The sequence below is a fragment of the Bufo bufo genome, chromosome 1, assembly GCF_905171765.1.
Source record: "Bufo bufo chromosome 1, aBufBuf1.1, whole genome shotgun sequence".
Lineage (NCBI taxonomy): Eukaryota > Metazoa > Chordata > Amphibia > Anura > Bufonidae > Bufo > Bufo bufo.
In genome coordinates, this window is record NC_053389.1 from 373,448,447 (window position 1) to 373,475,020 (window position 26,574).

General features: G+C 42.6%; 1 protein-coding gene across 1 annotated transcript in view; it reads right to left on the reverse strand.

The window, feature by feature from the left end:
- Window positions 1-7,973: 7,973 nt before the first annotated feature.
- Window positions 7,974-26,574, reverse strand: part of RARS1 (arginyl-tRNA synthetase 1) — a 518,621-nt gene continuing 500,020 nt past the window's right edge. Inside the window, exons 13-15 of the mRNA XM_040404976.1 lie at window positions 15,631-15,803; window positions 14,987-15,234; window positions 7,974-8,174 (exon numbers count right to left, since the gene is read on the reverse strand). Coding sequence (XP_040260910.1) covers window positions 8,065-8,174; window positions 14,987-15,234; window positions 15,631-15,803 — 531 coding nt within the window. The 3' untranslated portion in view covers window positions 7,974-8,064. The remainder of the gene's footprint in view (window positions 8,175-14,986; window positions 15,235-15,630; window positions 15,804-26,574) is intronic.

Below are 26,574 nucleotides of genomic sequence, written 5' to 3' on the forward strand. Positions count from 1 at the left end.
CCCTCCTAATTAAAATCTCCCCCCTATCATTGGTGGCAGCGGAGTGTACCGATCGGAGTCCCAGTTTAATCGCTGGGGCTCCGATCGGTAACCATGGCAACCAGGACGCTACTGCAGTCCCGGTTACCATGGTTACTTAGCAATTTGTAGAACCATTATACTTACCTGCGAGCTGCGATGTCTGCATCCGGCCGGGAGCTCCTCCTACTGGTAAGTGACATGATCTGTCACTTACCAGTAGGAGGAGCTCCCGGCCGGACACAGACATCGCAGCTCGCAGGTAAGTATAATGGTTCTACAAATTGCTAAGTAACCATGGCAACCGGGACTGCAGTAGCGTCCTGGTTGCCATGGTTACCGATCGGAGCCCCAGCGATTAAACTGGGACTCGGTACACTCCGCTGTCACCAATGATAGGGGGGAGATTTTAATTAGGAGGGGGAGCGAGGGGAGAAGGCCCACTGGCCACCAACGAGTTAACTACAGGGGAGGGAGGGGGGGCCCACTGGCCACCAACGAGTTAATTATGGGGGGGGGGGGGGCTGCCCCCTGCTGCCTGGCAGCACCTGCCAGGCAGCAGGGGGCAGTCATGTACACAGTTCTTTTAGTATATTCTGACCTGAAGCATCCCCATCACCATGGGAACGCCTCTGTGTTAGAATATACTGTCGGATTTGAGTTTCACGATGTAACTCAAATCCGACGGTATATTCTAACATAGAGGCGTTCCCATGGTGATGGGGACGCTCAAGTTAAAATATACCATCGGATTGGAGAAAACTCAGATCCGATGGTATATTAACTCCTGACTTTACATTGAAAGTCAATGGGGGACGGATCCGTTTGAAATTGCACCATATTGTGTCAACGTCAAACGGATCCGTCCCCATTGACTTGCATTGTAATTCAGGACGGATCCGTTTGGCTCCGCACAGCCAGGCGGACACCAAAACGACTTTTTTTTCATGTCCGTGGATCCTCCAAAAATCAAGGAAGACCCACGGACGAAAAAACGGTCACGGATCACGGAAAAACGGAACCCCGTTTTGCGGACCGCAAAAAAATACGGTCGTGTGCATGAGGCCTTACAAAGTCTCATATTCCACTAACTTGTGACAAAAAATAAAAACTTCCATGAACTCACTATGCCCATCACGAAATACCTTGGGGTGTCTTCTTTCCAAAATGGGGTCACTTGTGGGGTAGTTATACTGCCCTGGCATTTTAGGGGCCGAATGCGTGAGAAGTGGTTTGAAATCAAAATCTGTAAAAAATGCCCGGTGAAATCCGAAAGGTGCTCTTTGGAATGTGGGCCCCTTTGCCCACCTAGGCTGCAAAAAAGTGTCACACATCTGGTATCCCCGTACTCAGGAGAAGTTGGGCAATGTGTTTTGGGGTGTCTTGGCAAAAGACAATTTTTCCCATTTTTTTATACAAAGTTGGCATTTGACCAAGATATTTATCTCACCCAGCATGGGTATATGTAAAATGACACCCCAGAACACATTGCCCAACTTCTCCTGAGTACGGCAATACCACATGTGTGACACTTTTTTGCAGCCTAGGTGGGCAAAGGGGCCCACATTCCAAAGAGCACCTTTCGGATTTCACCGGTCATTTTTTACAGATTTTGATTGCAAACTACTTCTCACGCATATGGGCCCCTAAAATGCCAGGGCAGTATAACTACCCCACAAATGACCCCATTTTGGAAAGAAGACACCCCAAGGTATTCGCTGATGGGCATAGTGAATTCATAGAAGTTTTTATTTTTTGTCACAAGTTAGACTTTGTAAGAAAAAAAAAAGAAAAGAAAAAAATCATCATTTTCCGCTAACTTGTGACAAAAAATAAAAAGTTCTATGAACTCACTATGCCCATCAGCGAATACCTTAGGGTGTCTACTTTCCGAAATGGTGTCATTTGTGGGGTGTTTGTACTGTCTGGCCATTGTAGAACCTCAAGAAACATGACAGGCGCTCAGAAAGTCAGAGCTGCTTCAAAAAGCGGAAATTCACATTTTTGTACCATAGTTTGTTAACGCTATAACTTTTACCCAAACCATTTTTTTTTTACCCAAACATTTTTTTTTATCAAAGACATGTAGAACAATAAATTTAGAGAAAAATTTATATTTGAATGTCGTTTTTTTTGCAAAATTTTACAACTGAAAGTGAAAAATGAAATTTTTTTGCAAAAATATCGTTAAATTTCGATTAATAACAAAAAAAGGAAAAATGTCAGCAGCAATGAAATACCACCAAATGAAAGCTCTATTAGTGAGAAGAAAAGGAGGTAAAATTCATTTGGGTGGTAAGTTGCATGACCGAGCAATAAACGGTGAAAGTAGGGTAGGTCAGAAGTGTAAAAAGTGGCCTGGTCATTAAGGGTGTTTAAGCTATAGGGGCTGAGGTGGTTAATATATGATTATATATTATTTATTATAGTATAGCCTTTTAATATGGTTTTAAATAAGAGAGAGAAAAATAAACCGAAAGAAAACTTATATCTCTCCTGGGACTTGAACCTGGGATCTCTACAAGTTATAGTATTACCATGTTTTTTCCATGCTTATAAGTAGAGGTGGGACGAATCAAATTTTTTTCGAATCCGAAAAGGTTCTCTAATCTATCGAATCTCGAATCCTGTACATAAGAATTGTGTGAACGGTGTAAGAAACAAAGTGATCCAAACACTTATAGGGGGTATCTGTGGATGACATTGCTATGGGGGAAGGGATCTGTGGATGGCACTGTTATGGGGGGGGGGGGGGGGGGGGTGGATCTGTGGATGGCACTGTTATGGGGAATATGTGGATGGTACTGTTATGGGGTATCTCTGGATGGCACTGTTATGGGGGATCTGTGGATGGCACTGTTATGGGGGATCTGTGGATGGCACTGTTATGGGGATCTGTGGATGGCACTGTTATGGGGGATCTCTGGATGGCACTGTTATGGGGGATCTCTGGATGGCACTGTTATGGGGATCTCTGGATGGCACTGTTATGGGGGATCTCTGGATGGCACTGTTATGGGGGATCTCTGGATGGCACTGTTATGGGGGATCTCTGGATGGCACTGTTATGGGGGATCTCTGGATGGCACTGTTATGGGGGATCTCTGGATGGCACTGTTATGGGGGATCTCTGGATGGCACTTTTATGGGGGGGATCTGTAGATGACACATATATAGCATCTTATGCTATGTGCCATCCACAGATCCCCCCATAACAGTGTCCCTGCAGTGTGAATGACCCCCAATACATACAGGGGCTGGGGGCCGGCATCTGGATTAGGAATTCCTCCCTCCTCTCTGCTACGGAACTTAATGTTGTAATGTAGGTAATACAGATGGATTATTATATCTTAACAATGCAGGTTAGATCATAAGATTATACTACAGTGAGCGGGGCTGGTGCATTAGAATACAGGGACTGCACGGTTCCCCTGTCATGGATTCGTCGGATTCGAATTTAGTAAATGAGGTCGGGAGTCCACAAATCCCTCTAATCCAACAAGATTCGAGGGATTCGTGGATTCGACGTCCCACCTCTACTTATAAGCTATCACATGTTACTGGAGTCTTTCTGTGAATAAAGCAGTAATATGTAGATGCGCTTTCTGAGCAGATCTCATTGTTTTGAAGCTATAGCATATAGTGAAATGATATCTACATGCTAGCACACAGCTCTTGGACAGGGCTCTGCCCTCAGCCTGATTTCTAGCCCTGCCAATCAAGGGGAGGGGAGAGTGCGCAGAGCACAGGGTGTGTTAAAAAGCAGTGCTCAAAGGATTCAGCCCCCCCTCCCAGTGCTCAAAATTCTTATTTGCATTTGAATAAAAATGCAGTTATCTCTGCAGCTGTTTATTTACAGACAAAAGAAAGGTATAATTTAATCAGCATAATGAGCACTACAAGGCAGTATGTCTGGTTTAATAGGGTTGATCCTGGTGACAGAGCTGCTTTAAATATAATTAAAGTTCAATGGGGAACTGGAATAAGTGATGTGTGAGAAGGACTATCACATAGTGGGTATAACTGAGACATGGCTGGATGATAGCTATGGCTGGATGATAACTATGACTGGTCGGTAATGTACAGGGTTACAGTCTGTTTAGAAAGGTTTACCAAAACCGGAGAGGGGAAGGGGTCTGCCTTTATGTAAAGTCCTGTCCAAAGCCCACACTCCGGGAAGATATAAGTGAGGGACATAGGCCTAACTAACTGGGACAAAGTCCTCAAAAATAAAAATACAGCCACAAAATGGGATATCTTTAAAAACATCCTAAAATCTCATTGTGAGAGGTACATACCGTATTGGAATAAAAGGTTAACCGCTTCACGTCCGCCCATGGACTATAAACGTCCTATGGGTGGACGTCTGTTTCTGACAGCACGTTTTAAAACGTCCTGTCAGAAATAGCAGCTGCACGCTAATCGTGCAGCTGCTGATCGGGTTGCCCGCTGTGAGTGACAGCAGGGCAACCCTAAGACAAGGCAGGGACAGTTCCCAGGTGTCCCTGCCTTCACGATCGCTGCAGACACAGCGCTCACCGAGCGCTGTGTATGCAGAGAAGGAAGCGCTGTGTGCTTCCTGTTCCGGCCCGGCGGTCTTGTGACCGCCGTGACCGGAGTGTGCAGGAGCTGTGTGAGGTCTCTCAGAGACCTCGATCAGCCCTGCTCTGAGGCTGTACAGCGCAGGATTGCTGCTGTACAGCCTCTATAGGGGTGCATTTGTCCTGTAACTGGGGCTACTATGTCAGCCCCAGTTACAGGAGAAATAAACAGTGAAAAAAAAAATGAAAAAGTGAAGCAAATGTCCCCTAGAGGTCTTGTATGACCTTATGGGGGACGAAAAGTGTAAAAAAAAATAAAAAAAATAAAGGGTTGAAAAAATAAAATAAAATAAAGTTTCACATGTAAAAAAAAAAAAAAGTTCCCAAGTTAGGAATAAAAAAAAAAAATTAAAAATAGAAAAAATAAAATAAAATAGACATATTTGGTATTGCCGCGTCCGTAAAAACCAGCTCTATAAAAATATCACATGACCTAACCCCTCGGGTGAACACCGTAAAAAAAACAAAAAAAAAAACCTGTCAAAACAAGCAATTTTTGTCACCTTGCATCACAAAAGGTGCAACACCAAGTGATCAAAAATGCGTATGTCCCACAAAATAGTACCAATAAAACCGTCACCTCATCCCGCAAAAAATGAGCCCCTACATAAGAAAATCTCTCAAAAAATAAAAAAACTATAGCTCTCAGAACATGGACACATTAAAACATAATTTCTTTGTTTCAAAAATGCTATTATTGTTTAAAACTTTAATAAATGAGAAAAAGTATACATATTGGGTATCGCCACGTCCGTAACAATCTGCTCTATAAAAATGTCACTTGACTGAACCCCTCAGGTGAACGCTGTAAAAATAAATAAATAGAAACTGTGCTAAAACAACCAAAATTGGTCACCTTGCCCCATAAAGTGTTATAATGAATGATCAAAAAATCATATGTACCCAAAAATAGTACTAATAAAACTGGCACCTTATCCCCTAGTTTCCAAAATGGGGTCACTTCTTGGGAGTTTCTACTGTAAGGGTGCATCAGGGGGCTTCAAATGGGACATGGCATCTAAAAACCATGTGGAGTTCCTTTTCTTCTGCGCCCTGCCGTGTGCCCATACAGCAGTTTATGACCACATGTGGGGTGTTTCTGTAAACCGCAGAATCTGGGTAATAAATATTGAGTTTTGTTTGGCTGTTAACCATCGATGTGTTAAAGAAAAAAATTGATTAAAATGGAAAATCTGCCAAAAAAGTGAAATTTAAAAATTTGATCTCCATTTTCCTTTAATTCTTGTGGAACGCCTAAAGGGTTAACAAAGTTTGTAAAATCGGTTTTGAATACCTTGAGGGGTGTAGTTTCTACAATGGGGTCATTTATGGGGGTATCCACTATGTAGGCCCCACAAAGTGACTTCATACCTGAACTGGTCCTTAAAAAGTGGGTTTTGGCAATTTTCTTAAAAATTTGAAGAATTGCTTCTAAACTTCTAAGCCTTCTAACGTCCTAAAAAAATAAAATGACATTTCCAAAATGATGCCAACATAATGTAGACATATGGGGAATGTTAAATAATAAATATTTTATGAGGTATCACTTTCTGTTTTAAAAGCAGAGAAATTGAAATTTAGAAAATTGCCAATTTTTCAAATTTTTGGGTAAATTTGGGATTTTTTCATAAATAAAGGTGAAATATTTTGACTCAAATTTATGACTATCATGAAGTACAATGTGTCACGAGAAAACAATCTCTGAATGACTTGGATAAATAAAGGCGTTCCAAAGTTATTACCACATAAAGTGAGATATGTCAGTTTTGCAAAATTTCGCCTGGTCAGGAAGGGGGCAAATGGCCCAGATGGCAAGTGGTTAAGGAACAAAAAGAAACCAATGTGGATAAATAGAACTGTAAAGAAAGCAATAAATGACAAAAAGAAAGCATATACATCACTAAAACAGGAGGGTAGCACGGAAGCACTGAAAAAGGAAAAAAATAGAACATGTAAAAAACAAATAAAAGCGGCCAAACTAGAGACCGAGAGATTAACCACTTCAGCCCCCCTAGCTTAAACATTCTTAATGACCAGGCCACTTTTTACACTTCTTCACTACACTAATTTCACCGTTTATTGCTCGATCATGCAACTTACCACCCAAATGAATTTTACCTCCTTTCCTTCTCACTAATAGAGCTTTCATTTGGTGGTATTTCATTGCTGCTGACATTTTTACATTTTTTGTTATTAATCGAAATTTACCGATTTATTTGCAAAAAAATGACATTTTTCACTTTCAGTTGTAATTTTTTTTTTTAAAAACGACATCCATATATTAATTTTTCTCTAAATTTATTGTCTTTGATAAAAAAAAAAAAGTTTGGGTAAAAAAAAAAAAAGTTTGGGTAAAAGTTATAGCGTTTACAAACTATGGTACAAAAATGTGAATTTCTGCTTTTTGAAGCAGCTCTGACTTTTATTTTTCCTTACAAAGTCTCTTATTCCACTAACTTGTGACAAAAAATAAAAACTTCCATGAACTCACTATGCCCATCACGAAATACCTGGGGGTGTCTTCTTTCCAAAATGGCGTCACTTGTGGGGTAGTTATACTGCCCTGGCCATTTAGGGGCCCTAATGTGTGAGAAGTAGTTTGAAATCAAAATCTGAAAAAAATGCCCTGTGAAATCCGAAAGGTGCTCTTTGGAATGTGGACCCCTTTGCCCACCTAGGCTACAACAAAGTGTCACACATCTGGTATCGCCGTACTCAGGAGAAGTTGGGCAATGTGTTTTGGGATGTCATTTTACATATACCCATGCTGGGTGAGATAAATATCTCGGTCAAATGCCAACTTTGTATAAAAAAATGGGAAAAGTTGTCTTTTGCCGACTCCAGCCTGGGAGTCCCATATAGACTCCCAGGCTGGAGTGCTGGCCAATTGCAGCCCTCAGCTCATAGCCCGAGATAAAAAAAAACCTCTCAGGCTATGAGCTAAGCGCTGCGATTGGCCAGCGCTACAGCCTGGGAGAAGGAGATGCTGGGAGGCTCCACCCAGTTGAGCCAAAAATCAGAAGATACCGGAGCCTATACCGGGAGAGCGGAGCTGCGCCCAGGGATAATAGTAAGTGCATGGCTCTCCATGTCTGTATGCTTAGTTTAGATTTTTTATTGTAGTGAAAGGTCCTCTTTAAGTTTGGCACAAGGAGTCCAAGTTCCAGATTTTAGCTCTGCTTTATTACCTAAATTGCTGGTGGATATACAGTGTATTATGAAATTCATAATAATCTCCTTCATGTAAACCGTTAAAATGCACAGAAACGTCATTGATGACTAGCAACACAGTGATAACCTCAGTCAAGTGCTACAGTGAGATATCTGAAACAATAAAAAGAATAAATTGTATTATTATTGCATTATTCAATTTATTTTATTTTAGAAAAGTAAAATCAATTTCTGCATGTAATAAAGAACAGAAACTCAGTTGGTCATTACAATGTTACATTCTCTGTACAGGTTTGATTCCCAGAATATCAAAGCCTTTAGCCATTACAACAGCTGTAGCATGACACAGCAACATTCTGCCCATGTTCACCTTGACAATCTGACCTGTAGAATTACAGAAAAGAACAATTAAACCAGTATTTCACAGTTTGGAATACGTCCATTTCACTCTTACAGGAGTCAATGGATATCTCTCTTTAAACTGGATGACCCACATTCGTAGGGAGAATTTTGTATTTAACTGTGCACAAAGTTCTAGTTAATAGAGGCTGTTGTGAGGAGACTCTTGTTTAAAAAAAAATCCACTGCACTTAGGCCTTGGTGAGCTAAGATACAAAATTCTGCCACAATTTTGCCATACATTTCTGTCAAAAAGTAAGCCAACCAGTAGGTAGTAAAGTTAGAAAAAATTATCTAGCCATGCATCAAACTTATTATCCTGAGGCCCTGCGTAGCATGTTTACACAATCTATAGGATCAGTAAATCTTCCAGGCTGCTACTTGTAAATAGGCTTTCTGGGGTTTTACATTTACATCTGATCTTCAGGATGGGCCACAAATGTGGGTCCCTCAATGATAAACACAAAATAGGGACACTGGCACTATTTAACCACCTCAGCTTCCCTAGCTTAAACACCCTTAATGACCAGGCCACTTTTTACACTTCTGCACTACACTACTTTCACCGTTTATTGCTCGGTCATGCAACTTACCACCCAAATGAATTTTACCTCCTTTTCTTCTCACTAATAGAGATTTCATTTGGTGGTATTTCATTGCTGCTGACATTTTTCACTTTCAGTTGTAATTTTTTTTTTTTAAAACGACATCTATATATAAATTTTTCTCAAAATTTTTTGTTCTACATGTCTTTGATAAAAAAAATGTTTGGGTAAAAAAAAAATGGTTTGGGTAAAAGTTATAGCGTTTACAAACTATGGTACAAAAATGTGAATTTCCGCTTTTTGAAGCAGCTCTGAGGTTCTACAATGCCCAGACAGTAGAAAACCCCCACAAATAACCCCATTTCGGAAAGTAGACACCCTAAGGTATTCGTTGATGGGCATAGTGAGTTCATAGAACTTTTTATTTTTTGGCACAAGTTAGCGGAAAATGATGATTTTTTTTCCCTTACAAAGTCTCATATTCCACTAACTTGTGACAAAAAATAAAAACTTCCATGGACTCACTATGCCCATCACGAAATACCTTGGGGTGTCTTCTTTCCAAAATGGGGTCACTTGTGGGGTAGTTATACTGCCCTGGCATTCTAGGGGCCCTAATGTGTGGGAAGTAGTTTGAAATCAAAATGTGTAAAAAAATGCCCTGTGAAATCCTAAAGGTGCTCTTTGGAATATGGGCCCCTTTGCCCACCTAGGCTGCAAAAAAGTGTCACACATGTGGTATCGCCGCACTCAGGCGAAGTAGGGCAATGTGTTTTGGGTTGTCTTTTTACATATACCCATGCTGGCTGAGAGAAATATCTCGGCAAAAGACAACTTTTCTCATTTTTATTTTATACAAAGTTGGCATTTGACCAAGATATTTCTCTCACCCAGCATGAGTATATGTAAAATGACACCCCAAAACACATTCCCCAACTTCTCCTGAGTACGGCGATACCACATGTGTGACACTTTTTTGCAGCCTAGATGGGCAAAGGGGCCCACATTCCGAAGAGCACCTTTAGGATTTTACAGGGCATTTTTTACATATTTGGATTCCAGACTTCTTCTCACGCATTAGGGCCCCTAAAATGCCAGGGCAGTATAACTACCCCACAAGTGACCCCATTTTGGAAAAAAAGACACCCCAAGGTATTTCGTGATGGGCATAGTGAGTTCATGGAAGTTTTTATTTTTTGTCACAAGTTAGTGGAATATGAGACTTTGTAAGAAAAAAAAAAAATCATCATTTTACGCTAACTTGTGACAAAAAATAAAAAATTCTAGGAACTCTCCATGCCCCTCACGGAATACCTTGGGGTGTCTTCTTTCCAAAATGGGGTCACTTGTGGGGTAGTTATACTGCCCTGGCATTTTAGGGGCCCTAATGCGTGAGAAGTAGTTTGAAATCAAAATGTGTGAAAAATGCCCTGAGAAAACCGAAAGGTGCTCTTTGGAATGTGGGCCCCTTTGCCCACCTAGGCTGCAAAAAGGTGTCACACATGTGGTATCGCCGTACTCAGAAGAAGTAGGGCAATGTGTTTTGGGGTGTCTTTTTACATATACCCATGCTGGGTGAGAGAAATATCTCGGCAAAAGACAACTTTTCCCATTTTTTTTATACAAAGTTGGCATTTGACCGAGATATTTATCTCACCCAGCATGGGTATATGTAAAATGACATCCCAAAACACATTGCCCAACTTCTCCTGAGTACGGTGATACCACATGTGTGACACTTTTTTGCAGCCTAGATGCGCAAAGGAGCCCAAATTCCTTTTAGGAGGGCATTTTTAGACATTTGGATTCCAGAATTCTTCTCACGCTTTAGGGCCCCTAAAATGCCAGGGCAGTATAAATATCCCACATGTGACCCCATTTTGGAAAGAAGACACCCCAAGGTATTCAATGAGGGGCATGGCGAGTTCATAGAAGATTATTTTTTTTTGGCACAAGTTAGCGGAAATAGTTTTTTTTTTTTTCTCACAAAGTCTCCCTTTCCGCTAACTTGGGACAAAAAGTTAAATCTTTCATGGACTCAATATGCCCCTCAGCAAATACCTTGGGGTGTCTTCTTTCCGAAATGGGGTCACATGTGGGGTATTTATATTGCCCTGGCATTTTAGGGGCCCTAAAGCGTGAGAAGAAGTCTGGAATATAAATGTCTAAAAAATGTTACGCATTTGGATTCCGTGAGGGGTATGGTGAGTTCATGTGAGATTTTATTTTTTGTCACAAGTTAGTGGAATATGAGACTTTGTAAGAAAAAACTAAAAAAACTAACAAAAAAAAAAAATCTATTTCCACTAACTTGTGCCAAAAAAATGTCTGAATGGAGCCTTACAGGGGGGTGATCAGGGAGTCTATATGGGGTGATCACCTCCCTGTCATTGATCACCCCCCTGTAAAGCTCCATTCAGACGTCCGTATGTGTTTTGCGGATCCGATCCATGGATCCGTAAAACATATACGGACGTCTGAATGGAGCCTTACAGGGGGGTGATCAATGACAGGGGGGTGATCAGGGAGTCTATAAGGAGTGATCACCCCCCTGTCATTGATCACCCCCCTGTAAGGCTCCATTAAGACGTCCGTATGTTTTTTACGGATCGGATCCGCAAAACACATACGGACGTCTGAATGGAGCCTTACAGGGGGGTGATTAATGACAGGGGGGTGATCATGGAGTCTATATGGGGTGATCACCCCCCTGTCATTAATCACCTCCTGTAAGTCTCCATTCAGACGTCCGTATGTGTTTTGCGGATCCGATCCATGGATCCGTGGATCCGCAAAACACATACGGACCTCTGAATGGAGCCAGCCTCACAAGGGGGTGATCAGGGAGTCTATATGGGGTGATCACCCCCCTGTAAGGCTCCATTCAGATGTCCGTATGTGTTTTGCGGATCTGATCCATGGATCCGCAAAACACATACGGACCTCTGAATGGAGCCAGCCTCACAAGGGGGTGATCAGGGAGTCTATATGGGGTGATCACCCCCCTGTAAGGCTCCATTCAGACGTCCGTATGTGTTTTGCGGATCCAATCCATGGATCCGTAAAACACATACGGACGTCTGAATGGAGCCTTACAGGGGGGTGATCAATGACAGGGGGGTGATCAGGGAGTCTATAAGGAGTGATCACCCCCCTGTCATTGATCACCCCCCTGTAAGGCTCCATTAAGACGTCCGTATGTTTTTTACGGATCCACGGATCGGATCCGCAAAACACAAACGGACGTCTGAATGGAGCCTTACAGGGGGGTGATCAATGACAGGGGGGTGATTAGGGAGTCTATATGGGGTGATCACCCCCCTGTAAGTCTCCATTCAGACGTCCGTATGTGTTTTGCGGATCCGATCCATGGATCTGTAAAACACATACGGATGTCTGAATGGAGCCTTACAGGGGGGTGATCAATGACAGGGGGGTGATCAGGGAGTCTATATGGGGTGATCACCCCCCTGTAAGGCTCCATTCAGATGTCCGTATGTGTTTTGCGGATCTGATCCATGGATCCGTGGATCCGCAAAACACATACGGACCTCTGAATGGAGCCAGCCTTACAAGGGGGTGATCAATGACAGGGGGGTGATCAGGGAGTCTATATGGGGTGATCACCCCCCTGTAAGGCTCCATTCAGACGTCCGTATGTGTTTCGCGGATCCGATCCATAGATCCGTAAAACACATACAGATGTCTGAATGGAGCCTTACAGGGGGGTGATCAGGGAGTCTATACGGGGTGATCACCCCCCTGTAAGGCTCCATTCAGACGTCCGTATGTGTTTTGCGGATCCGATCCATGGATCCGCAAAACACATACGGACCTTTGAATAGAGCCAGCCTTACAAGGGGGTGATCAATGACAGGGGGGTGATCAGGGAGTCTATATGGGGTGATCACCCCCCTGTAAGGCTCCATTCAGACGTCCGTATGTGTTTTGCGGATCCGATCCATGGATCCGTAAAACACATACGGACATCTGAATGGAGCCTGACAGGGGGGTGATCAATGACAGGGGGGTGATCAGGGAGTCTATATGGGGTGATCAGGGGTTAATAAGTGACAGGGGGGGTGTAGTGTAGTGTGGTGCTTGGTGCTACTTATTAAAGAGCTGCCTGTGTCCTCTGGTGGTCGATCCAAGCAAAAGGGACCACCAGAGGACCAGGTAGCAGGTATATTAGACGCTGTTATCAAAACAGCGTCTAATATACCTGTTAGGGGTTAAAAAAATCGCATCGCTGGCAGGCTGTAGATCAACTCGCTTACCTGCAGTTCCTGTGAACGCCAGCGCCTATGTGCGCGCGTTCACAGGAAATCTCGCGTCTCGCGAGATGACGCGTAGATGCGTGACTCTGCCTGAGATTGCCGCCTCCGGAACACGATCCTGCGTTAGGCGGTCCGGAGGCGGCTAAAAAAAATAATAATATATATATATATATATATATATATATATAAAAAAAAGAACAAACGTACTATTCTTGTCTGTTTTGCGGATAAGAATAGGCATTTGTAATATATCACGTGGCATGCGGAAGGGGAAAAATGTAGGATGCATATGTCTGGTATCCGTGTCTTGTGGATTCAGAATTTGCGGACTGCAAAAAACGGATACAGTCATGTGCATGAGCCCTGAGTCTCTTGAATATAGTGGTAACAACTTGTAAAATCCTGTACAGCCTCTAACAGGCTTTGTTTGACAGATTACACTATAACTTTATTGCCATTCTAATTTTAACTTTTACGAAGACCCCAAAAAAGCCATTTGTAGATAGCAAGTGGAGACCATCTTCCACAGATTTCGCCCACTGCAATGTATAAGTAAGCCAGACAGTGTATTTTAAACTATCACTACTATAGAGCAGGCATCCTCAAACTGCGGCTCTCCAGCTGTTGCACTCCCAGCATGCCCGAACAGCCTACAGGTAACAGCCTACAGCAGGGCATTGTGGGAGTTGTAGTTTTACAACAGCTGGAAAGCCGCAGTTTGAGGATGCCTGCAATAGAGGGTCACTTTGAAACCAAATAAATAGAGACTACTAGGGTTATTTATCAAACTGGTGAAAAGTAGAACTGGCTTAGTTGCCCATAGCAACCAGATTCCACCTTTCATTTTCCAAAGGAGCTGTTAAATGTGAAATCTGATTGGTTGCTATGGGAAACTAAGCCAGTTCTACTCTAAACCAGTTTGATAAATGACCCCATACATTTATTTTTTGGGTTTTCTTTATGCATTATATATATACACTGTATACAGTACGTTTATTTTAAATCTGTAGTGTGGAATTACACCAAGAGTAAGGATGCCCAGTTACCTTCAACCTCTGGCAGCAACTTATCTCTGTGAAGAACAAAATTCAAAGTGCCTGATCCTTTTCTCCCCAGACATCTTTCGGGGGAGAGTTAGGAGCTACTCAGACACAGATTGTTCATTGGTCCTTTCTGTAGGTTCAGCCAACAATACTCTAATACGCAGTGGGGACTCTAATGCGTGGTGGGGTCTTTAAAGGGTTTCTCTGGGTATTAAGAAAATAAAATGATTGAAAATACTTAAATAAATGCATTTATTATAAATATATTCCCAAATATCTTTTATTAATTATAATGGCTCTTTTGTCTGGGGAGCAATCATTAGGAGAAATAAAATGGATGTGATCCTATTAGTGCACATAAAACCTGTCCTAATCATACAGGAGGACAAGTTACTTCAGAGCAGTGAGCTAAAGAGCTGCCTCATCCTCCTCTCTGCTTCTCAGGGATTATGATTCTTAATACAGTTTGATATTCTTAATACAGTTTGATATGATCTTTAGCTGAATCTCCATGGGAATGAGGAGACATGCAGTACAGAGAAGAGGGTGGGGGATGTGGCTAATGAGCAGCAGTATTTGTATGAAGTCTCCATTACCACAGTCTGTCCTGTCTATCCTCTCTATTCTTCACGTTTCCTAATGAACTCCATTCCCACAGAGATTCAGCTGAAGATCTTATCAGCTGTATTCAAGATCACAGTACCTGAGAAGATGAGGCAGCTAAATGTACTGAAGTAACTGCTTGATTAGGACAGGTTTTGTGTGTACTAATAGGATGACGACCATTTTATTTGTCCTAGACAAAGAGAGTTCTTATAATTAATGAAAAGTATTTTGGGAATTTATTTATAATAAAGTAATATTTAAGTATTTTCATAATTCCCAGAGAAACCCTTTAAGTCAGTAATCTTACAATAAAAGTGTGTACTTACCAGTTTGTCTGTCCTTTTCCACACAGTAGCAGTTATCATAGAACTCTGTGAAGGTGGTGGCCAATTCATATAGGTAATCACATAGAGTGTGTAGCAAGAGGTCATCCAAAATCTTCTGCAGAATCTCAGGGAACCTGAGGATGCTTTTGCCAAGTTTCCACTCCTTCTCATGCTGTAAATGTATCTCTGTTTCCAGAGCTGCTATGTGCAGTTGTTCATCAGTGATATTTGCCAATCTTGCAATAGACCTGACAGAGGATCACAATAAACAGGTAATATGTATTCTGTCCTTTAAGTAAAATGACTACATAGGAATCCTCCTCCTCAAAAGAATCAAACCGATTGCCACAGATCAGGCTTCTCTAACATCTGCTGCTATTGAAGAGGGAAGCCAATTTTGCCATATATGTCCCCAGTAAAATTGCAATGAATCATCGCAGACAGAACAGACACTGGTGGGGAACACGAGAAACGTCAGCATAGGAGTTGTAGAGGAGTGAGTATAGCTTCTTTTATTATTTTAAGGAATTCTTAGTGTGTTTTTTTAAATGTAGGTGATAGAACACTTAATATTTTAAAGAGATGTACATATATAAGAAAGGTGAATATAAAATGTGATATTCATTACTTGTCACTGTCTGTACCTTATTCTGGTAAAAGCATACAGCAAATAGGCAGCTGTGTTCCCTCGATCATCCAACATTTTGTCAAATGAGAAGATATAGTCATTCATCCTGTTGTGGGACAAGTCTGCATATTTTATGCACCCAAAGGCAACAGCTTTCTGTGCAGCTTCCAAATCTTCGGGAGTCAGTACCTTAAAAAAGAAACATAGAATGTGTCGGCAGATAAGAACCATTTGGCCCATCTAGTCTGCCCAATAAACTGAATATTATGAATAGTCCTTGGCCCTATCTTATATGAAGGATAGCCTTATGCCTATCCCATGCATGCTTAAACTCCTTCACTGTATTTGCAGCTACCACTTTTGCAGGAAGGCTATTCCATGCATCCACTACTCTTTCAGTAAAGTAATACTTCCTGATATTACTTTCAAACCTTTGCCCCTCTAATTTAAAACTATGTCCTCTTGTAGCAGTTTTTCTTCTTTTAAATATTCTCTCCTCTTTTACCTTATTGATTCCCTTTATGTATTTAAAAGTTTCTATCATATCCCCTCTGTCTCGTCTTTCTTCCAAGCTATACAGGTTAAGATCCTTTAATCTTTCCTGGTAAGTTTTATCCTGCAATCCATGTACTAGTTTAGTAGCTCTTCTCTGAACTCTCTCCAAAGTATCAATATCCTTCTGGATATATGGTACAATACTCCAAATGAGGTCTCACTAGTGCTCTGTAGAGCAGCATGAGCACCTCCCGCTTTCTACTGGTAATGCCTCTCCCTATACACCCAAGCATTCTGCTAGCATTTCCTGCTGCTCTATGACATTGTCTGCCTACCTTTAAGTCTTCTGAAATAATGACCCCTAAATCCCTTTCCTCAGATACTGAGGTTAGGACTGTATCACAGATTTTATATTCTGCTCTTGGGTTTTTACACCCCAGGTGCATTATCTTGCACTTATCAACATTAAATTTTAGTTGCCCGATTTTTGACCATTCCTCTAGTTTTCCTAAATCCTTTTCCATTTGGTGTATCCCTCCAGGAACATCAACCCTGTTACAATCTTTGTGTCATCAGCAAAAAGACACATCTTACCATCGAGGCCTTCTGAAATTTCGCTGATAAAGATATTAAACAATATGAGGCAGTCAGCTAGTTCTTTATCTTCTTCCATACACCTTCCTTTTTTTGTTTTTAATTTGGTAATTCCTTGTTTTAGTTTCCTTTTTTCATTTATGTATCTTAAGAATGTCTTATCGCCTTTTTTAACTGACTGAGCTAATTTCTCTTCTGCCTGTGCTTTAGAAGTTCTTATAACTTGTTTGGCCTCTCTCTTCCTAATCTTATAAATTTGCCTGTCATCCTCTTTTTTTTTTTTATAATTACTAAATGCTATCTTTTTGTTTTTACTGATTTTGGCCACTTCTGCTGACTATCACAGTGGTCTCTTCATTTTTTTGCTTTTACTGACAAGCCTAATGCAATTTTCTGTTGCCTTCAATAGTGCCACTTAAGTATTCCCATTTCTCCTGGACTCCATTGAAACTGTTCCAATTTGATAGGGACTCGTATCCCACTAATCTAATTTTAGACAAGTTAGTTTTTCTAAAATCTAAAACTTTTGTTTTTGTGTGGTGTGACTCAGTCACTGTACTTATAGTAAACCACACTGACTGGTGATCACTAGATCCCAAGCTTTCCCCTACAGTAATATCAGATACCAAATTTCCATTTGTGAATACTGAATCTAAAATGGCCTCCTTCCGGGTTGGCTCCTCAACTACTTGCTGTAGAGATAATCCTAGTAGGGAATTTAGAATATCTGCACTCCTGGCAGAACTAGCTATTTTGGTTTTCCAGTTTACATAAGGAAGATTAAATTCTCCCATAATGATAACTTCCCCCTTCAATGTCATTTTAGCTATTTCCTCAACTAGTAGATCATCTAATTCTTTGACTTGGCTAGGTGGTCTATATATCACACTTACATGAGTTACCTTATGATTATTAAGCTGTAAGGTAACCCAGCCTCCTGTACTGATCTAGGGGAAAGTAACAAAATCCTTTTCGACTCCAAATACAGCCCTCAGAATAAAAAAAAACGAATTATATAAAGCTGAGTGTATGTATGTCCGCTAAAGGAATCCGCACCATTGCATTTACAATGACGAAAATTGCCACACAGGTACATCAGGTGTCCAGGAAGGTTTTAGATCGGGTCTCAGCTCTCTAGGACGTACCATTCCTGAGATATTCCCAAAAAATGCATTAGCCAATAGAAGCATGCAGGTCTTTCTCCTCATCTCCCAACTGCCCTACACACGGTCACATGACTCTTATCAGCCAATAGAAGCTCACAGGCCCTTAGTCTCCACATACACACAATTTTACTCCAGGTTTCCAAATCAACAAAGACATTTTTCTTCTATGCTGTAGGCCATCTTTAACCTCTTCCGGACACAGGGCGTACAGGTACGCCCTTATGTCCTGGTACTTAAGGACACAGGGCGTACCTGTACGCCCTGTGTGTTTTCGATCACCGCCGCGCGGCGGGCGGTGATTGGAACCCGGTGCCTGCTCAAATCATTGAGCAGGCACCTGGGGCAAATGCGCCAGGGGGTCCTGTGAACCCCCGTGTAGGCGATCGCAGCAAAGCGCAGGTCAATTCAGACCTGCGGTTTGCTGCGTTTCCGGGTTATTCGGGTCTCTGAGGACCCGATAACCTGGAACAGGATGGTGATCGGTGGTGTGATTTTACCCCACCAATCACCATCCTGCGATCCTGAGTGGTGATGGTGACATCACCTCTCAGGATCGCCTCTGATTGGTAGGAGGGCGGGCGGCGGGAGGTTCAAATGGCAGCAGCGCTCCTCTCCTCCTCCTTTTGTGTCCGGAGCCCGAGGAGAGAGGAGCGCTGCCTGCACGTGTCTGAGCCAGCATCTGTGCCCCAGCACCCATCCTTGCCCCAGGACCCGATCTGTGCCTCAGCATCCCCCATCTTATCTCCAGGTAATTAGGGAAAGTCTAGGGAAAGGTTGGGCTAGGCAGGGAAAATAAAGGTAAAGTTAGTGTGAAAAAAAAAACAGTTTTCTTGCATCACCCTAAGTAGGGTGTCTGGGGTCCACAGCGCAACTGTGTGACCCTAGACCCCCCAGGGGTGCTGCTGCTTGCCCCCCCACAACTTTTTTGGGGCGCAGGCATTTTTTTGTTTTTTGTGCATACGCTGACTGTGGCCGGCACTCTTAGCGTCTGGCCACTGTTAGCGCATCGCACACCCCACCGCTGATCAACTTTGGACGGTTGATCAGCGTTTTTGATTTTTTTTTTTCACATTTTTGCCCCATTTTTTTAGTTAGTCTTTTTTTTTTTTTAGTTTTAGGGACAAAGTACGCGAACACCAGTGCCCCCACACACACGCACACCAAATAAAGATTTAAACACATGCAGACACACACTCCCCTATGGCCCGCCGGACGTTCTCGGCCGAGGAGGCATACGCCCAGCTTGCCTCCGACTCCGAGAGTCCCAGTGAGGACAAGGATGACCCCACTTGCCTGTTGTTATCCAGGTCCTCCTCATCATCTAGCGATGATGATGAGCCCCCAAGGCGGCGGAGACGCCGCCAGGCAGAGCAAGGGGACCGCCATGCTAGGGACCCTGTGGCCCACACTAGTACGAGCAGCTCTGGGGCTCGTACTAGTTTTTCGGCCCACCAGTTAAATCCACCGGACCCCCTGCCGGTGAACTTGTCTGGTGTACCCCAGAGAGATATGAGCCCGTGATTCCTGATTTTGTAGGCCAATCAGGAATCCAGATTTCCACGGTGGGCCTCACTGAATATGACTTTTTTTTTCATTTTTTCAGTGACCAACTGGTAAATCTAATGGTGGAGCAGACGAACCTGTACGCCCAACAATTCGTTGCTCAACACCCGGGCTCCTTTTTGGCTAGGCCCGGTGGCTGGACCCCGGTCAGTGCAGCCGAGATGAGGACATTTTGGGGCCTCGTGCTGCATATGGGCCTAGTCAAAAAACCTAGTGTCAGGCATTACTGGAGTGGGAACGTCCTCTACCAGGCGCCACTTTACAGTACGGCCATGACACGCTCCTGATTTGAGGCCATCCGGAAATGTCTGCATTATTCAGATAATGCAGCATGTCTCCCGCAAGGTGAGCCTGCCTATGACAGTCTGTATAAGATACGGCCGGTCATCGATCACTTTGGGGCCAAATTTTTACAGGCCTATGTACCTGGAAGGGAGGTCGCAGTTGAGGAGTCTCTCATTGGGTTCAAGGGGAGACTCATTTTCCACCAGTATGTTCCCTCAAAGCGGGCGAGGTATGGCGTGAAGCTGTACAAACTTTGTGAGAGTACCTCAGGGTACACTTACAAGTTTCGTATGTACGAGGGGCGAGATTCCAGGATTCAACCCCCAGAATGTCCCCCCACTCTGGGTGTTAGCGGGAAACTTGTGTGGGACCTTATGTACCCATTGCTAGATAAAGATAACTTTTATACTAGTATCCCCTTGTTCCAGTCCCTCGCCGCCAGATCCACGTCCGCTTGTGGGACTGTGCGGAAAAATCAACGCGGCCTCCCTACCCACCCCCTCCAGGTACCTATCCCCAGGGGTGCGACCCGTGCCCTTACCAGTGAAAACCTGTTGCTGGTCAGATATAAGGACAAGAGGGATGTCCTTGTACTGTCCACAATTCATGGTAACGGCATCACCCCTGTCCCTGTGCGAGGTGCCGCGGCAACGGTCCTCAAGCCCGATTGTATCGTCGACTACAATCGGTATACGGGAGGAGTTGATCTCTCTGATCAAGTCCTCAAGTCATATAATGCCATGCTCAAAACCCGGGCATGGTACAAAAAAGTTGTGGTCTACTTGGTACAGGTTGCCTTGTACAACTCTTTTGTGCTGTCCCGGAGCGCTGGCAACACAGGGACATTCCTTCAGTTCTATGAGGCAGTCCTCAAGGCCCTGATCTTTTCGGACCGGGAAAGAGCAGGCCGGAGTACCTCGGGAACTGGAGGCGCCCGGATCGTCCCTGGCCAACAATTTCCAGGTGTGGTCCCCCATACTGGAAAGAAGGGACAAACCCAAAAAAAGTGCAGAGTGTGTCGCAGGAGGGGGATACGGAAGGACACCACTACTCAGTGCGACACGTGCCCTGATCATCCGGGCCTCTGCATTGACGGTTGCTTCAGGGAGTATCACACTTCCATGGAGTACTAAATTTATATCCCAATTTAGCCACTATCGGATAAAAAAACTGGTTCTCAGACTTGACACCAAAAAAAATTGTAAAAACTAAAATAATTTCAAAAAGTATACAAATTAGGTATCGCTGCGTCGGTAATAATCTCCTCTATAAAAATACCCCATGACCTAACCTCCCTGATTAACATGGTCCAAAAAAAAAAAAACGGTGCAAAAAAAGAACTTTTGTCACCTTACATAACAAAAATTTTAATAGCAACCGATGAAAAAGTCATATAGCCCCCAAAATAGTGCCAATAAGACCGTCCTCTCATCCCGCAAAAAATGAGCCCCTACACAAGATAATCGGCTAAAAAATAAAATAAAAAATGACTCAGAATTTAGAGATACAAAAAAAAATTTTTATATCAAAAAGGATAATATAGTCTAAAACCTAAATAATTGTAAAAAAGTTGACTTATTAGGTATTGCCGCGTCCGTAAGTATCTCCTCTATAAAAATATCCCATTACCTAACCCCCCAGATTAACACGGTCAAAAAAAAAAAAAAAAAACACTGCCAAAACAGCTATTTTTGCCACTTTTCTATTTCAATCCGTTTTCTTCCTGTAACAAAGCAAGGGTTAACAACCAAACAAAACTTTATATTTATTACCCTGATACTGCAGTTTACAGAAACGCCACATTTGTGGCAAAAGGAAAGGACCAACATGGTTTCTGGAAGGCCGATTTTGATGGCCTTCTTTATTGACACCATGTCCCTTTTGAAGCCCCCCTGATGCACCCCTAGAGTAGAAATTCCCTAAAAGTGACCCCATCTTAGAAACTACACCCCTCAAGGTATTCAAAACTGATTTTACAAACTTTATTAACCCTTTAGGTGTTCCTCAACAGTTAATGGCAAATGGAGATGAAATTTCAGAATTTAAATTTTTGGTAACCTTACCTCACAAAAATATTATATAGAGCAACCAAAAATCATATGTACCCTAAAAATAGTCCCAACAAAACCGCCACCTTATCCCATAGTTTCCAAAATGGGGTCACTTTTAGGGAGTTTCTACTCCAGGGGTGCATAAGGGGGGTTGAAACAGGACACGGTGTAAATAAACCGGTCCATAAAAATCAGCCCTCCAAAAGGTACAAAAGTAGTGTACGGCCACATATGGGGTGTTTCTGTAAACAGCAAAGTCAGGGCAATAAAGATACAGTCTTGTTTGGCTGTTAACCCTTGCTTTGTTAGTGGAAAAAATGGGTTAAAATGGAAAATTTGGCAAAAAATTGAAATTTTCAAATTTCATCCCCATTTGCCAATAACTCTTGTGCAACACCTGAAGGGTTAACAAAGTTTGTAAAATCAGTGTTGAATACCTTGAGGGGTGTAGATTCTAGAATGCGGTCATTTTTGGGTGGTTTCTATTATATAAGCCTCACAAAGTGACTTCAGACCTGAACTGGTCCCTAAAAATTGGGTTCCAATTAAAAGATTTGCTTCCAAACTTCAAAGCCTTGTAACATCCCGAAAATATAAAATATCATTCCCAAAATGATCCAAACATGAAGTAGACATATGGGGAATGTAAAGTAATAACTATTTTTGGAGGTATTACTATGTATTATAGAAGTAAAGAAATTAGTTTTTTTATAAATAAAAATGATTTTATTTTACTTCATTTTACCAGTGTCATGAAGTACAATATGTGACAAAAAAACTATCTCAGAATGGCCTGGATAAGTCAAAGTGTTTTAAAGTTATCACCACTTAAAGTGACACTGGTCAGATTTGCAAAAAATGGCCTGGTCCTTAAGGTGAAATAAGGCTGTGTCCTTAAGGAGTTAAAGGGGCAGGGCGCTGTGGATGACACTGCTAAGGGAGCAAAGAGCTGTGGAGGTCACAGTTAAGGGGGCAGGCTGCTATAGAGGTCACAGTTAAGGGGACGGTCCGCTATGGAGGTCAGTGTTAAGGGGCAGATTGCTGTAGAGGCCACTGTTAAGGGGTCAGGGAACGGTGGAGGTCACAGTTAATTAGGCGGTCCTCTATGGAGGTCAGTGTTAAGGGGCGGGCTGTTGTGGAGGTCACATTTTAAGATAACAGAGCTCTGTGGAGGTCACTGTTAAGGGGGCGAGTTATTGTGTAAATTACTGTTAACGAGATGGGATACTATGGAGGTCACAAAAAAAAGGGCCGACCGCTGTGGAGGTTACTGTTAAGGGGGTGGGGGACTGTCGAGGTCACTATTAAAGAGGCAGCTGATGTGGAGGTCACTGTTTAGGCAATGGATTATAGTGGAAATCACTGTTAAGGAAACGGGATACTGTGGAAGTTACTAATAAAAGGGCAGCCACTGTGGAGGTCATTGTTAAAGGGGCGGGCGCTGTGGATGTTACTGTTAAGGGGCGGGTGACTGTGGAAGTCACTGTAAAAGGGGCAGGTACTGTGGAGGCCACTGTTAAAGGGGCGGGTACTGTGGAGGCCACTGTTAAAGGGGCGGGCACTGAGTAGGCCACTGTTAAAGGGGCGGGCACTGAGTAGGCCACTGTTAAAGGGGCGGGCACTGTGTAGGCCACTGTTAAAGAGGCAGGCACTGTGCAGGTCACTGTAAAAAGGGCGGTCACTGTTGAAGGGGTGGGCACTGTGGAGGTCATTGTTAAAGGGGCGGGTACTGTAGATTCACTGTTATGGGGGATACTGATGATATCTTTTTATGACACATGGAAACATAAAAGGAAATAGATGAAATATACCCGTGCGAAGCTGGGTCCTTCTGCTAGTATATACACTCACCTAAAGAATTATTAGGAACACCATACTAATACTGTGTTGGACCCCCTTTTGCCTTCAGAACTGCCATAATTCTACGTGGCATTGATTCAACAAGGTGCTGATAGCATTCTTTAGAAATGTTGGCCCATATTGATAGGATAGCATCTTGCAGTTGATGGAGATTTGAGGGATGCACATCCAGGGCACGAAGCTCCCGTTCCACCACATCCCAAAGATGCTCTATTGGGTTGAGTTCTGGTGACTGTGGGGGCCATTTTAGTACAGTGAACTCATTGTCATGTTCAAGAAACCAATTTGAAATGATTGGAGCTTTGTGACATGGTGCATTATCCTGCTGGAAGTAGCCATCAGAGGATGCATACATGTTTTCATTCTGTTTACGCCAAATTCGGACTCTACCATTTGAATGTCTCAACAGAAATCGAGACTAATCAGACCAGGCAACATTTTTCCAGTCTTCAACAGTCCAATTTTGGTGAGCTCGTGCAAATTGTAGCCTCTTTTTCCTATTTGTAGTGGAGATGAGTGGTACCCGGTGGGGTCTTCTGCTGTTGTAGCCCATCCGCCTCAAGGTTGTGCGTGTTGTGGCTTCACAAATGCTTTGCTGCATACCTCGGTTGTAACGAGTCAACGTTGCTCTTCTATCAGCTTGAATCAGTCGGCCCATTCTCCTCTGACCTCTAGCATCCACAAGGCATTTTTGCCCACAGGACTGCCGCATACTGGATGTTTTTCCCTCTTCACACCATTCTTTGTAAACCCTAGAAATGGTTGTGCGTGAAAATCCCAGTAACTGAGCAGATTGTGAAATACTCAGACCGGCCCGTCTGGCACCAACAACCATGCCACGCTCAAAATTGCTTAAATCACCTTTCTTTCCCATTCTGACATTCAGTTTGGAGTTCAGGAGATTGTCTTGACCAGGACCACACCCCTAAATGCATTGAAGCAACTGCCATTTGATTGGTTGACTAGATGATTGCATTAATGAGAAATAGAACAGGTGTTCCTAATAATTCTTTAGGTGAGTGTATCTGTGAGAGACTAGCAGAAGGACCCGGCTTCACAGGGGTATATTTAATCTATTTCAGTTAATGTTACGGTGTGTCGTTAAAAGATATCGATAGTATCCCTCATAACAGTGACCTCTACAGCACCCCACCCCTGTTGAGTTGTGTATCTAATCCTATCCTGTGTGATACTGTCCACTGAGCTATCTATCTAATCTTATCCTGTGTGATACTGTCTGCTAATCTGTGTATCTAATCCTATCCTGTGTGATACTGTCTGCTGGGCTGTGTATCTAATCTTATGTTGTGTGATACTGTCTGCTAAGCTGTCTATCTAATCCTATCCTGTGTGGTACTGTCTGCGGAGCTGTGTATCTAATCCAATCCTGTGTGATACTGTATGCTGCGCTGTGTATATAATCCTATCCTGTGCGAAACAGTCTGCTGAGCTGTGTATCTAATCCTGACACGTCATATGACTGAAAATTTAAGGACCTGCGAACTGCTCGAACCTGTGATCAGTTGTTATGGAAACCTGAAGTAGGACCTGCAAGCTTCTATTGGCTGATAAGGGACATGTGACCATGTGCATGGCAGTTGGCATATGAAGAGAAAGACTTGCAGGCTTGTATTGGCTAATGCAGGGTATTTTTAGGGAATATCTCAGAAATGGAATATCCTAGAGAGCTGAGGTGTCTAAAACGTTCCCGGACACCTGATGTACCTGTGTGCCAAATTTGGTGAAGATCGGTCAAGTCGTTTGGTCGCGCATTAAGAACAGACAGACGTCCAGACAGACAGAAACTCATTTTTATATATGAAGAGACCAGCAGAAGGAACCGGCTTTGCACGGGTATATTTCATTTTTTGTGTGTGTAGTAGCCCCATAAGAATTGCCCAGTTTTACACTGGTTTATTTTGTATGCCGTTTGTGTGTCTGTGGTTAAAAATTTGCTACTGGTTTGAGGACATCATTTTCTTTAAAGTAAACCTTTTATTACAAAATAGAAGTAATTGTACTCGTAAAGATTATATATTTATTTAATAATACAGGAAACAAATTTAACATTTCAACAATGTCGATAAGTGTGTAACAGTGGAAAACAAAAGGTAGAAAACATTCTAATGTAGTAGAAATCTAAGACCGCACTCTTGGATAAACTACATTTTCGGTCTTGTTCTACGAAGCAAATATGTAAAGGTTTCGGCATGAGCCAACTCTAGAGCAGGCAACATATAGTTGTCCATGAGAGAAGCATGGTAGTTCCAAGTTGGCACCAGCAATTTTCAGGGACTGACCTTGTGCCTTGTTAATTGTCATTGCAAAAGAAAGTCGAACAGGACACTGTAATCTCTTAAAATGCAATGGTGAATGCTTGTCATTGAGGATTAGAGGGATGTGAGGAATAAAGACATCCTCATTCTGATAGCAGCCAGTCAGTATTGTAGCCTCAATCACTTGAGGCATGCATTGTTTGACATAGAGTCGGGTTTCATTGCACAGTCGTGGTGCATCCACATTTCTTGACAATATTATCGGAGCTTCAACTTTCAATTCTAAGCGATATGGCGGTATTCCAGTCGGTTCTAAGAAATTCAAAAACTCAACGGGGTATTCTACGCTGTCCTCAGAATTTATAATTGTGGCAACAGCAGTGTATGTGAAAATTTGTCCTGGTATGACTCTCCAAATTTCAGCATTAATCGCATTCACTGCATTGTTCCTGGGAGCCAAAATTGCCTGTTCACAAAGCCAAAGATAGTAAACCTCCCTCCATTGTGCAAATATCTGAGCAATGCCAGGAAATACATTATTTTTTAAGTCAGCAAATGATAGAACAATGTTGGCAAATTTTGCAAGAAAAGACACACTTCCACATGCATTATTGAGTTGGCCGCTTCTAAGCTGTAGCAACATTTGCACAAATTGCTGTGCAGTATTGCG